The sequence below is a fragment of the Colius striatus genome, chromosome 9 (genome assembly GCF_028858725.1).
Source record: "Colius striatus isolate bColStr4 chromosome 9, bColStr4.1.hap1, whole genome shotgun sequence".
Lineage (NCBI taxonomy): Eukaryota > Metazoa > Chordata > Aves > Coliiformes > Coliidae > Colius > Colius striatus.
Window position 1 is genome coordinate 28,506,796 of NC_084767.1, and position 13,131 is coordinate 28,519,926.

Consider the following 13,131-nt stretch of genomic DNA (forward strand, 5'->3'; position numbering starts at 1 on the left):
TCCCAAGACAGTAACACACTACACAACTTCTGCAGTGTTTTTAACCATTAGCTTACTTTGTAGATGGGCTTATGGAAATCACTTGGGAAATGATCAGTTCTGCAAACTGGTATGGTTTTTACTCCTGGATGGGTATCCAAAGTGGTTTTTTGTTTCTAGCCCTAACTTCCTTTTCAATTCAGTATGCCAGTTCCTTCTAGCTTTAAAAAGAAATGAGCCACATTTGATTTCAGTAATAAACACTCTGCTTCACGAGTGACTGTTTCTGCATTGTGGTGGCTTAGCACTGGCTGGGTGCCAGATGCCTACCAAGATATTCTGTCACTCCCCCTCTAAACTGTACAACGGAGAGAGAAATATAATGAGAGATTTGGGAGTTGAGGTAAGGACAGGGAGGTCACTCAGCAGTTAATGTTATGGGTAAAACAGACTCAACTTGGAGGTCACAGGGGAGTCTCTCTTCCAGTGCTTGAGCACCTTCTTCCGCCACTTCTCCACTGACCTTGGTGTCTGAGGAGATGTTGCTCTCACATTCTCCCTCCCTGTTGGTGCTGCAGTTGAGCATCTGCACAGCAACTTCTTCCCCTTCTTCAATACGTTAATCACAGAGGTATTGCATCAGTCACTAATTGGCTTGGCCTTGGTCAGCTGCAGGGTCCCTCTTGGAATTGACTGGCAATCAATTGACTATCAGCTACAGGGAAGTTTCTGGCAGCATTTTGTTTCAAGAAGCTGTTTAAAGCCCCTGTATCTCCCCACTGCTACCAAAACCTAGCCTAGACAAGACCACTACATGCATGAATCAAGGCTCCAAACCTTTTCTTTGCTTATGTTGCTGTCTACTTAGTAATGGATTACAGTTTCTCTCCCACCAGTAGAAAATAGCTTTTTGGAATGAGACAATCTCAAAAGAGAATTACCTTTCAACTGGGAAAAATAGTAAAGAAATTTAGAAGAAATTAGAGAAAAGGTGTGTGAAATAAATATTTTCTTTTCCTCCAAAACAGCTTCAAAGTGAAGTTCTGCTTAAAAGCGGATGGCAAAGGAAAGCTTCCTACCTCACTCAGTAAGTTCTGCTAGTTTAAAAACTTTGAAGCCTTTTTGTGTTTCCTGCAGACATGAGCACTATTTCATTGTTCTGTTCTTTGTTGAAACAGTTGGTTACCCTTTACAGCACAGTCCAGTTAAGCCATCATCTGCATCTATACGACTGTCATCAGTGGGGCTTTTTTTTGGTGAGGTTGTGTTGGATTTGGGCATACTTGAGACTTCAAGCGTATGTTTAACCACTTTGTGGAACTAGCCTCAAAAGTATTTTGTATTTTATGGAACTGAGATAACTCTTCTTGAGGGGAGTTTTATACAAGAGTAATGAATAGTGTGCATTGTTAGGCCTGAAAAGTACAGAGAAGCCACAAGGGACTTCTCACTTTTCTGTTGAAATCATGACCTTCTGATTGATATCACAGATTTCTTCATCAGATTCTCTGGATCAGAATAAGGAAAAGATTGTTTCAAATAGGTTTTTAGGTTGTCTATAAGAGATTTTGAAGTGTGGCAGTCAGCCTGACATAGTCAGATTTTGTCTGATTACAAAAGCTTTTCCTCACTTTCTGTGTGGCATCTATACAGGTGCTATGTATGAAATATTTGAAGCAATTAGATTAGCAATACAGTTAATACCAGTGTTACGTGTAAGATTGCCTTAAAATTTTCTGGTAGAAAGTATTCTAATGTTTGTCCTTGCAGTTCTATAGCAATTATAAATGTATTGCTGCTCTTAGTGTTCTAGTTTTTAAGAGAAAGGGCCAACAGTGCTTGTTAGTTACTATTTTGAGAACCAATGTAGTAGCAGAATTTATATTGAAAGAAGTGGAAGTTTTAGAAGTTCCAAAAACTAAGTTTTCATTTTAGCTGAAATCTGTATTCAGTTCTATTTGTGATGGGAATCTGCAGTGTATTTAAATGAGATATGCCTAACCTTAAATGCTTTGATTTGGACAGACTTCCAAGTGGAGCTGCTGTTGGATAAACTTAAGCAGAAAGGAGCTATAAGGAGAGCTCTCTTTCTCCACAGCAAACAGCCCAGCCACTCTAAAAACATGACAATTACGAAGGGAGGCAAAATGAATTGTGAAGAACTTGATGCCTTTCTGAGGGTAAGTAGCCATTTACATTTTAGGCAAACAATTTTTGGTATGTTTTCTGTTATAAGGGCCTTGTGTTAAGTGTTTCAACCCCCATGCCAAAAAAAAAAAAAAAGCTAGAGAAACATCATGGCCTATGGCTACACCTAAAATGACTAAAACATATGCCTCTCCCAGGTTGTTAATGTTGTCAGAGGGTGAATGATGGATATTATTTTGACTAAGGTCCTGGTCATTGAGTAGATTGACAATTTAGTTCTGAATCTTGTTAGAGATTTCTTGGACAAGCCATCTAGGCACAAAATTAGTTATAATTTCCAAGGAGCATGAAAGTCAATAAGCAAAGGTTGTGCTTCTACTTTGGATGTGGAAGAATAAAGAAAAATACAGAACTGCAACTAAAAAAAAAAGATCAGCAAATAGCAGGAGAAATACTGGGATTGATTTTTCTCTGTCTTTTTTGGGTTTAGTCCCCACAAATGTGGACAGTTTTCCATTTGTAAAATAGGCATGTTACTGCTAAAATTGTCCATGCTCACATTTTATATTGCAGGTTTTTTTGATAAGAATTTTTCCAGTTTGAAAAGTGCTCAGAAGTTTTAATATTGTTTTGACTTCCTCAATCCTACTACAACAAGAAAAAGAAACAAAGATACTGTTCAGTATTGCTAGTGGGATGACTATTTGTTCCTATAGAAGCTTTGGAAGGTGTGGTGGTTTAGCCATGGGTGGGTGCCAGGTGTCCACCAAGTTGTAATATCACTCCCCCTCCTGGACAGGGGAGAGAGAAACATAATGAGAGGTTTGTGAGTCAAGATAAGGACAGGGAGATAGCTCGGCAATTAGTGTCACGGGCAAAACAGACTCAACTTGAGGAGAAAAAGGTTTGATTTATTGAGTGAACAATAAGAGCAGGGAGATGAGGAATAAAACTGAATTTTAAAACACCTCCCCCCATCCCTCCCTCTTCTCAGGACTCTCCCCAAGTGGCACAGGGGATGGAGGTTATGGTCACTTCATTACAGATGGACTTTGCCACTGCCTCTTCTCAGGAGGAGGCCTCCTCACATTTCCCACTGCTACAATGAGGGCTCCCTCCCATGGGAGATAGTCCCTCACGAACTTCTCCAGCATGGGTCCTTCCCATGGGCTCCAGCATGGGGTCTCCCATGGGGGCAGATCCTCACACCCTGCCCCAATGTGGGTCATCCACAGGGAGAGCAGTCCTTCAGTGACAGACTGTTCCAGCCTGAGTCCCTCACAGGATCACAAGTCCTCACAGCAAACCTGCTCTGGCGTGGGCTCCTCTCAGCTCCCAGGTCCAGTGTGGACTTCCCACAGAGTCACAGCCTTCTTCAGGCATCCAACTGCTCCTGCAGGTGTCCTCCACTGGCTGCAAGTGGATCTCTGCTCCCCAGTGACCTCCAGGGGACAGCTGCCTCACCATGGGCTGCACCACAGGTCACAGGGGAGTCTCTCTTCCAGTGCCTGAGCACCTTCTTCCCCCACTTCTCCACTGACCTTGGTGTCTGAGGAGATGTTGCTCTCGCATTCTCCCTCCCTGTTGGTGCTGCAGTTAAGCACCTGCACAGCAACTTCTTCCCCTTCTCCAATACATTATTCACAGAGGTATTATCTCAGTCACTAATTGGCCAGGCCTGAATCAATGGCAGGCCCATCTTAGATTTGACTGGCATTAGTCCTGTCAGCTACAGGGGAAGCTTCTGGCAGCTCTTTCTTTAAAGAAGCCACTTTTGTAGCCTTCCCCACTACCAAAAACCTGATCTAGGCAAAACCACTACAGAAGGATATTTTTTTTGCTGTTTTCCTTAGTTGATTTAATTGTAATTAAAATTTCTGGTTTCCTCAGGATGAATCTGAATTCAGAGACAAACTAACTCCCATTACTATTTTTATGGAGTATCGTCTGGATTACAGAACAGCTGCAGATGCAACAGGATTGCACCCTATCCTCAACCAGTTCACTCCTGCTAATATGAGCAGACAGGTATGCTTATACAAAATCTATGAGGAAAGAACCCAAAATGTATTTTCAGTTTACATTCATCTTAGGACTTCTGAAAAATTAAGATACCAAAATGCTTTAGTCTAGGCATAGAATTATGGAAATATTGATGGCTGTTGTTTGTTTGTCTTTCTGGTTTCTTTCCTCATTCTAATTTCTTTTTTGACATGTTAATCCTTAGTGCTGAACTTTTTTTCACACATACTACTTAACAGTTTTCTGGAGAAATGCAAATAGAGAAGTATTGAAGGTGTTAATCTTGAAGGTTTGGGATGTTTCTATGGTGCTCTATTTATATTATGTTTATTCTTACAGTTTTACTATTTCTACTCTTTATACAATTTTTTGCATTTGTTTGTAGATCTTTAGACATCAGTCCTGGAATTGCAGTGTGGCAGGTTGAGGCGCAAGGCCTCCTGTATATAAAAACTCATCTGTTGTCTTCTGAGACTAATCAAATGAATCTATCTCATAATCAGCTATTCAGAAAAAAATGTATTTGATGATGAAACAATATTATTGGAAATGTATGTTAGAACAGATACAGGAATTACTACAGTAATTTGCATTTGATTTTTGCATAGGCACATATTCTGCTAGACTGTGGTGATGATAATGTCTGCAAACCCAAGCTGGAGGTTTCAGTAGAAAGGTAAATACGTGATAAAAATACTACAGGGGAAAGTAACTTTTCTGCTTGAATTCTATACTTGTAATACTTGTAATAGTTCTGTTAAAAGTATGTATTGAAATAAGTAGGACTCCTTAATGTATGCAATCTAAGCTCATGCTTATTTGTTTCAAGGAAGCCTCACTTTCTGCTTTGTAACCTAATGTCTTTAGCATATAATGCTGGAAGAACACCCATCTTCTCCCCAGCCTGTACTATATGTACACAGTGTTTATTTGTATATTTACTGCACTGGACATGCATAGCAAGCATAAAGTGGTGACAGCTGCAAACACTATTCTGTTATTCAGTATGAGATATGTTCACATGAGTATGTGAACAGGTGTGATTTTATATAGCAAGGGGTAAAATAGGACTCTGTTGTCCCACCTATGAGAAAAACTTTTAGTGTTGGTAATACTTTTATTAAACCTGGAAATGAAGTATTTTAACTCTTTAATTTAAGATATTATTACTACTCATAAATGTAATCTGTTTTTTTTTTCTCACTAGTGCAGAGCTATATGTATGTATGTGTAGGTAGTACAGTTCACAGGCATACTAATTAATGCAAATACTTCAGAAACATTTTACCTCAGTGCAGGTATAGTTAGGTTTCCTTGTAGTTGGTGAAATGAAAGTATATTGTTTGAAATGATACAAAAAGTATCTGAAAAAAAAGCGTTTCCAAGATCTTGGCTGTATTCTGTAGTTGAGCCTTCTATCGAATTTTGTTAAAAATATATGCTTTTATCTCTGCTAAGTAGACATTTGATTAAAAATTTACACAGTGATTTAACTGTTCATAATTGTTTGTTCTTTGTTACAAAAAGATGTTTGTTGTTTTGTGGTTTATTAAACAAAATTTTATGAAGCAGCATATAATATTTGCTCTGTCTTGGTGATTGTAGACATGGTGTTTTTTTTAAACATAGTGTAGAGCTCTCCTGACATTCTTTAAGCATGGGTGCTACCTCTACACTACTCTGTGCAATTTCAAAATGTCTCTTGTTTCTACAAGCTCAATAGTTCAATATATTTTAAAACCTGAACAGAGAGCTTATTTTTACACTTGTTTCTTGTAGTGATCAGAAGCAGATCTATATTGGTGATGACAATCCATTGACACTAATTGTCAGTGCTCAGAATCAGGGAGAAGGAGCCTATGAAGCAGAACTCTTTGTCATTGTTCCGCCCCAAGCAGATTTCATTGGTGTTGTTCGTAACAATGAGGTAAAATTCCAACTATCTTTCTTCTTCAAGTTATCATATTTTAGGTGCTGTTATGGAAGTGTGTGGGAGAGGGTTTATCCATGGTGGTTTTTATGTAAAGCAAAGCACCAAAAAAATGGTAAAATTCTTCCAAGCCCCAAGGCTATGTAACACCCGTCTAGATGGTTCCAGTTTAACAGCCTATCGCTTGCAACAGAGGAAAATCATCTATGTGATGGAGCTTGACATAGAGAGTTCTATCTGCCACAATTTATTTTATTTGAGCAATGCCCTTGTTAATTAGTTTAAATTTAGACTTAGCATGTCACGTGCTAGGTAAAGAGCTGGGCACCTGTAAAACAAAAAGCAATGTTGTATATTGCTATCTTCTTCCACCTAAGTATGTTGAAAGTCTTGACTGTCAGTTATTGTCACTAGGTAGAATACTAAAGTATATTTTCTGACTAACCCTTGTATTATAAAATATCTCTATAACTTCTGTTTCTTTCAAGACACATTAGTATAGCCCAAATTTTGGTTTAGCCCATAATAACTATATGTAAATAATATACTTTCAGATTTTCTTCATCTTTGTTTTTATTTGGTGTAACCTATGATCAATCAATACATCTGTAAAGTTGCAGAATCTTAAAGGGAAAATTATTTTCCCCCTGTATCAAAGGATTTCAACTTTGATACCACATCCTTCATGTATGATAGACCATGCCTTGGTTTGGCTCTTCCAGTTTACCTCTTCTACTCTAGAGCTCTGTGATGTGACTTTATCAAAATCTGATAGCCCCTCTAAGACCTCTTTTACAGTAAGCTGATACATGTGCATATTATTTTGCCTTCCAATTGTTATTTTCTTAGGTAGAGTCTGCGTGATTGTCAAGGTTTTTTTCATATAGGTTTTAAAGAACCATGTGGAGAAGTGCTTTAGACTACAAAAGTCAGTAGTGCTATTCAGTATATGAGTAATGAGTATCTCTTTTTATGACCTTGGAAAGAGCATCTGTCTTGTATTAAAAATATTTGCCTTCACGAAGACTTTCATACTCAAATTTTGTCATTGTAGTGTTTGACAGTGTTAGGACTGAGTAAATTTAAATTAATGCAGAATATCTAGAACTTTTCTCCAGACTTTCATCCAGATGCCCAGAAGTAAAGAATGACATCCTTTAATATTTCTTCCTGATTTATTGTAGGCTTTAGCAAGACTGTCATGTGCTTTTAAAACAGAGAATCAAACTCGCATGGTAGTTTGTGACCTGGGAAATCCCATGAAAGCAGGCACCAAGGTAAGGTTTGGTCCAACAGGTATCTGGTAGCTCAAACAGGAGCACTTTTTTTAATCTTACAGCAAAATGTTTACTCACAGGAATTTAAGATGAGATTTAACTGCTCACATTTTGTTAGTTCATTGGTAATTGTTTTCAACTTTGCAACTAAATTAAAGGCTGAAAGGAGTGTTGATGAGTTCTGTGACGCAACTCAAAAGGAATAGTTCATTATACGGTGGAATTACTGAACTCTGATCCCTCATGAGTTTGTCTTTAGATTTACCTGATACATATATTTTAGTATACAATAAAAAAGTAGCTCATAAGGCACCTTACCCTTAGTGGAAACCTAATAGTGCTTCTCTCTTCTGCTAGGTTTGTGAAGTTAGAGAGTTTTGTCTAGTTGAAACCTCTGCACTTCCACAAAATATAGCTGAAACTGGAAGAAATAAAAAACTGTTATTGAGACCTGTCAGATTTTAACATGATGTCACATTATAAATCTTAGTTTCTGAGGAAATAAAATAAGAATCAGTGGTAATTATAAACACTTTGATGCTTTTCTTCCAAGAGACGTTTTGTGTAGAGGAATAAATGCTATTTCCAAAGTCTTGCATATCAAGCTGAACTGTACAGATATTGAAGCAGCTCTCTTCCACTGACTTAGAAAAAACCTTGAGAACTGAATTTAGAATCATTAAAGTGTGCCCTGTTCTTTAGATCACAGTACCTTTCGTCACACATAGGAAGGCTCAGTTACGTGTAGAAATAGCTGAAGCAAGTTGGTGACCATGATGGAAATATTACATTTCTGTTTGGTGTCAGTGATACATCAGCTGAAGTCTACAGAGTGCATGATACATTTCTAGTCTCGATGAACTGGACTAGTTTTATTTGCCAGTTCTCTTCATGTGTTCTCTTATGACCACAAACCTCAAGCAATGTTGTTGTAGTGTAATAGTATTAAGAAGCCTTAATCACATGTTTTATTGTGCCTCCACTGAACCATGGTGATTTTTTTCTAAAGCTGTTAGCTGGCCTGCGTTTCAGTGTGCACCAGCAGTCTGAAATGGATACCTCTGTGAAGTTTGACTTGCAAATCCGAAGGTATGGAAATCTATAAGTATTTACCTCATCTGGTAGAAACCAAGTAAACAGATTGAATTAAGCAGATAGTTTCTACTCTGGACTAATGCTCTGGTCTTTGCCTTGTAATTGTTTAAAACATAAACACATCTTTATAATGAATTATGTTTTATATAATAGAGGAAAACTAATGACTGAACTCTTGAATTCCTTCTGATGTAGAGCCAGAATTTCAAATTTTAGGTGTTTTGAGGATGGGAGGTAATAAGTCTTTCAGAAGAGTCAGCACATGTGATGATGTGAGCAGGAGCAACATGCAGTGAATTGTTTTAAGTATTTTACTATAGCTAGCATATGATAGTCTAAAAATATAATGGAACAAAACAGTAGTGTTCCTGTTCTTTCATGTAAATATGATACATAAATCTGAATTTATGCCTACTGGAGATGGTATTTAACATCTAGAGTTATGATCAGTAGGAGTCTTTTTACCCAATACAGTTTTATGTTGCTTGATGGACAGTACAAATACAGCTGCTTTTTTTTTTTTTTTCCTGCAGTGGGCTAAAAACTTTAGATTTTTTTTTTTCAATTTAAAGGCTTCTCTTTTTTTTTTAATGTTGTGAGTGAATAAACTGTTCTCATTTATATAAGCATTTTTTGCCTACAAGAGTTAAGTAAGTTTAAACCTGCCATTCTGTTTTACTGATACAGTGGTTTGCCATACTGATCCAGACTGCTTAAGTCATATTTCTTTTTGATAGAAAAGAAAGGAGATTCTGGTAACATTTTCCACCTTTTATGAAAGGAATTTCCTTGTATGACTTCTGAATGCCAGAACAGTGGTGCAATTGAACATGGTAATCACAGTTCATAGTGACAGGCATTATCAAGGTATTATGTTGAAGAGGTTTTAAAGATTACTTGTCTTAAACTCTCAAAGCTAGATTTCCAAAGCTGGCACAATTCCTAGTGCAACAGCTCTAGTCTCTCAAGGAATGGGGTATTTACAGGTTGGGAAGAAAACACTGATGCACGGTTTGTTGTTGTTTGTTTTTTTTTTTATTTATTACAGCAGTAGTGAAGAACAATTAGAGAATTGAAGAAAATCTTTTTGAAGGCAATTGTTTAGTTAGGTATTGGGAATGATCAGATGTATTTGTGGAGATGCTGCTTCTGTTCCCTGCTTCAGTTTGAGGGGAATAGGAATGCTCTCTGTGTTTGCAAAGAAAGCCCAAAGAAATGTTATATACGAGTGATGCTACATGCCTTAATATCTATCATCTCCTGGAGTATCTGAAGTGTTGAAATCAGATGCTAATAGTGTTCATGTACTGGTTTGAAGACTGTGGACTTGGCAAAAGTAGCCCTAGCATACGTTTTTTTGCCTTGGGACTGGAGACCAACAAATATCTGAGCAAAACAGTTGTCTTAAAGTGGAACTTAAGGCCTTGTTAGCTATATAGTTGATGTCATCACTCAGTGCTGTCATTCGGATTTTCTTGCATTTGGCAGCTAAGGAGCAGTCGGCCCTGCTGAGGGACCTTCCAAACTGCTGAAGGTGAAACTGTCAAGCATATAAGTGAGAAGTTGCTGGAATCTGCTCCTTAGTTTTTAGTAACTGTACTTTCCTACAGTGGCTCAGGAGTCGTTATGCTGTTACATACAAGTATTTTAAAGTTGTAGCTTTTTAAAAAATACTCAGCTTATTTCATTTAAGAAATGAACATTTTATTTTTCTGCAGTTCCAACCTGTATGACAATCTAAGTCCAGTAGCATCCTATCAGGCTGATCTGGCTATTTTAGCAGCTGTTGAAATTAGAGGGTAAGTATCGATACCATTTTAATAAATGTCCTTCTCAAATGAATTTTACAAGTTTACTTCTTTGTATTTAAGGAACTTCCCTTCAGGTCTTTGTAAGTTTTCAGTAAGCCTTAAGGAATCATTAATCATCAAGAAAACATTGTTCTCTCCACTCAGCCTTTGGACTTTCAGATCTTAAATAATTTTAAATTACAAAATCAATTCCAAAAAAGCAGGATGTGCCTCTGTAACTAGGATTTATAGAAAAAGAAAAAAAAAATACTCCTCATTTTGCAGTTGCACACATTTCTCTGGCCACTTTCCTCTTCCACAGACTGGCTGTGTTTTCATCTGAAAACTTTTTTTTAAAACCAAAGCTAAAAATCCGATTGAAGATAAGTTTGCCATGCCCTCACCTTCTTCAGTCTTAAGCATAGTATTAATATTGTAATGACTCCATTATTTCTGTTACTTCTGCTTACCAGAAATATATACTTCAATACTGAAAGCTATATAATCCTCTTGCTTGTCCAGTTAACTCAGATTTCTGAATCATGTTTTTTAAAATTTTGCCTATGTTCATTATTGTGATCTAATTTTGTTAGAATCTGAGAGGTCGAGGGGATGGAGCAACTGAAAACTCTTATTTCTAGCTTCACTGTTTTCAGCGAATGCAGAATTATTCTTAAGACCGTACTGATAAAGTCTCTATATTGCTGATATTTCTCATTAGTGAAGTATTTCACACTTTGTGTTTTTTAGAGGACCTGTATGTATATTATTTCTATTAATGGTTTACTAGATGTCATAGGATGAACCCAAAGTTTAGAACAGGAAACAAAATGCCTCTTTTCATGTAGAGGAGAAAACTGAACATTTAGTATACAGATTTAGTGTACAGATGATGAAAATTTGGAGGTTGTAATTTAATCATGGGGTTTTTTTTTGAGATTTTCTAGAGCTTTACTTTTACTGTTTCTTACTTCATGGTAATGATTTGTTTGCTCTACTGTTTAGTGTGTCATCTCCCGATCACATATTCCTTCCTATTGCAAATTGGCAGCCAAAGGAGAATCCAGAAACAGAAGATGATATTGGGCCTCTAGTTCAGCATATCTATGAGGTATGTAATTACACAGTTCTGTGATAAACAAAAATATTTTTTTTCCCTGGAATAAATTACTACTTTTTTCTTCATTTTGTTCTCACATGGAAACAAAGATTTTATCCTTTTCTTTAATGCTGGGTCAATTGATGTCTGCAAGAAGGGTTGCAATGCCTGCAATTAGTGTAACAGGAGTGAAGGTGTAACCAGGTGGATAGATGGTGGTAATGCAGTGGATGTGGTTTGTCTTGATTTCAGTAAAACATTTGACACCATCTCCCACAATATCCTTGCCACAAAAGTGAGAAAGCGTGGACTGGATGATCAGGTGGTGAGGTGGATTGTTAACTGGTTGAAGGAAAGAAGGCAGAGAGTGGTGATCAATGGGGCAGGGTCTAGTTGGAGGCCTCTATCTAGTGGAGTCCCTCGGGTTGGTGCTGGAACTGGTATTATTCAATATATTCATGAATGACCTTGCTGAGGGAACAGAGGGCACTGTCAGCAAATTTGCTGTGATATTAAACTGGGAGGAGTGGCTGACACACCAGAATACTGTGCTGCCATCTAGTGAGACCTGGACAGGCTGGAGAGTTGGGCAGGGAGAAATCTAATGAAATTCAACAAAGGCAAGTGTAGAGTCTTGCACCTGAGAAAGAATAACTCCATGTCCCAGTACAGGTTGGGGAAAGAACTGTTAGAGAGTAGTGTAGGGGAAAGGGACCTGGGGTTGTTGCTGGACAGCAGGATGACCATGAGCCAGCAATGTGCCCTCGTGGCCAAGAAGGCCAATGGCATCCTGGGGTGTATGAGAAGGGCTGTGGGCAGTAGGTCGAGAGAGGTTCTCCTCCCTCTCTCCTCTGCCCTCTTGAGACTGCATCTGGAATCTTGTGTCCAGTTCTGGGCCTCTTAGTTCAAGAAGGACAGGGAGCTGATGGAAAGAGTTCAGTGCAGGGCCACAAAGATGATGAAGTGGAGCATCTCCCTTATGATGAAAGGCTGAGGGAACTGGGGCTTTTCAGCTTGGAGAAGAGGAGGCTGAGGGGTGACCTCATTAGCGTTTACAAAAATGTGAAGGGTGGGTGTCAGGAGGATAGAGCCAGGCTGTTCTCAGTGATGTCCAATGATAGGAGACAAGGGGCAATGAGTATAAGCTGGAACATAAGAGGTTCCAAAGAATTACAAGATAGAATTTCTTCACTGTGAGGGTGACAGAACACTGGAAGGGGCTGCCAGATGGGTTATTGAGTCTCCTTTTCTGGGGACATTCAAAACCGACCTGGATGAGTTTCTTTGTGACCTAATCCAGGTGGTCCTACACTGGCAGAGGCAGTTGGACTAGATGATCTTTAGAGGTCCCTTCCAACCCTTAAGATTCTGTGATTCTGTTTGAATGGCCAAAGAGAAGAGGCTGATTTATTAACGTGGTTACACAAGTTTTATTTTCAAGCCCTTTGAAACCTAGATGAAACAACTGAAGTATCTTGAAGTCAGAAAACGACTCCTAAACGACTCATAAATTATTCAGTATCCTGGTTTGTAGTCCACGTTATGAATCATTATTGAGAAGTCTTGCCTTTAGAAATGTTGTATTTCAAATCTTCTTAAAGGAATGATCACAGCTTTAATCTAGATGATTTAATTAAACAAAATTTATTGAAAGCTGTGTGAATAAGAGTAGATAAGATTTTTTCTAGTACTTAAGAGACCATTTATCTAACAAAAACTATAGATGTATGAATCTGTGGTCAGAGTATCTTGGCTGAGACATATACAGTGCCTGTGATTCATGCAATAGAC

At 38.1% G+C, this 13,131-nt stretch overlaps 1 protein-coding gene across 1 annotated transcript in view; it reads left to right on the forward strand.

Annotated features, from left to right (window-relative positions):
• ITGAV (integrin subunit alpha V) overlaps positions 1 to 13,131 on the forward strand; it is a 51,223-nt gene that overhangs the window by 27,734 nt on the left and 10,358 nt on the right. Inside the window, exons 16-24 of the mRNA XM_062002361.1 lie at positions 1,008 to 1,066; positions 2,005 to 2,159; positions 4,018 to 4,155; positions 4,758 to 4,825; positions 5,929 to 6,076; positions 7,264 to 7,356; positions 8,366 to 8,445; positions 10,170 to 10,250; positions 11,247 to 11,352. Of these exons, the coding sequence (XP_061858345.1) occupies positions 1,008 to 1,066; positions 2,005 to 2,159; positions 4,018 to 4,155; positions 4,758 to 4,825; positions 5,929 to 6,076; positions 7,264 to 7,356; positions 8,366 to 8,445; positions 10,170 to 10,250; positions 11,247 to 11,352 (928 nt within the window). The remainder of the gene's footprint in view (positions 1 to 1,007; positions 1,067 to 2,004; positions 2,160 to 4,017; positions 4,156 to 4,757; positions 4,826 to 5,928; positions 6,077 to 7,263; positions 7,357 to 8,365; positions 8,446 to 10,169; positions 10,251 to 11,246; positions 11,353 to 13,131) is intronic.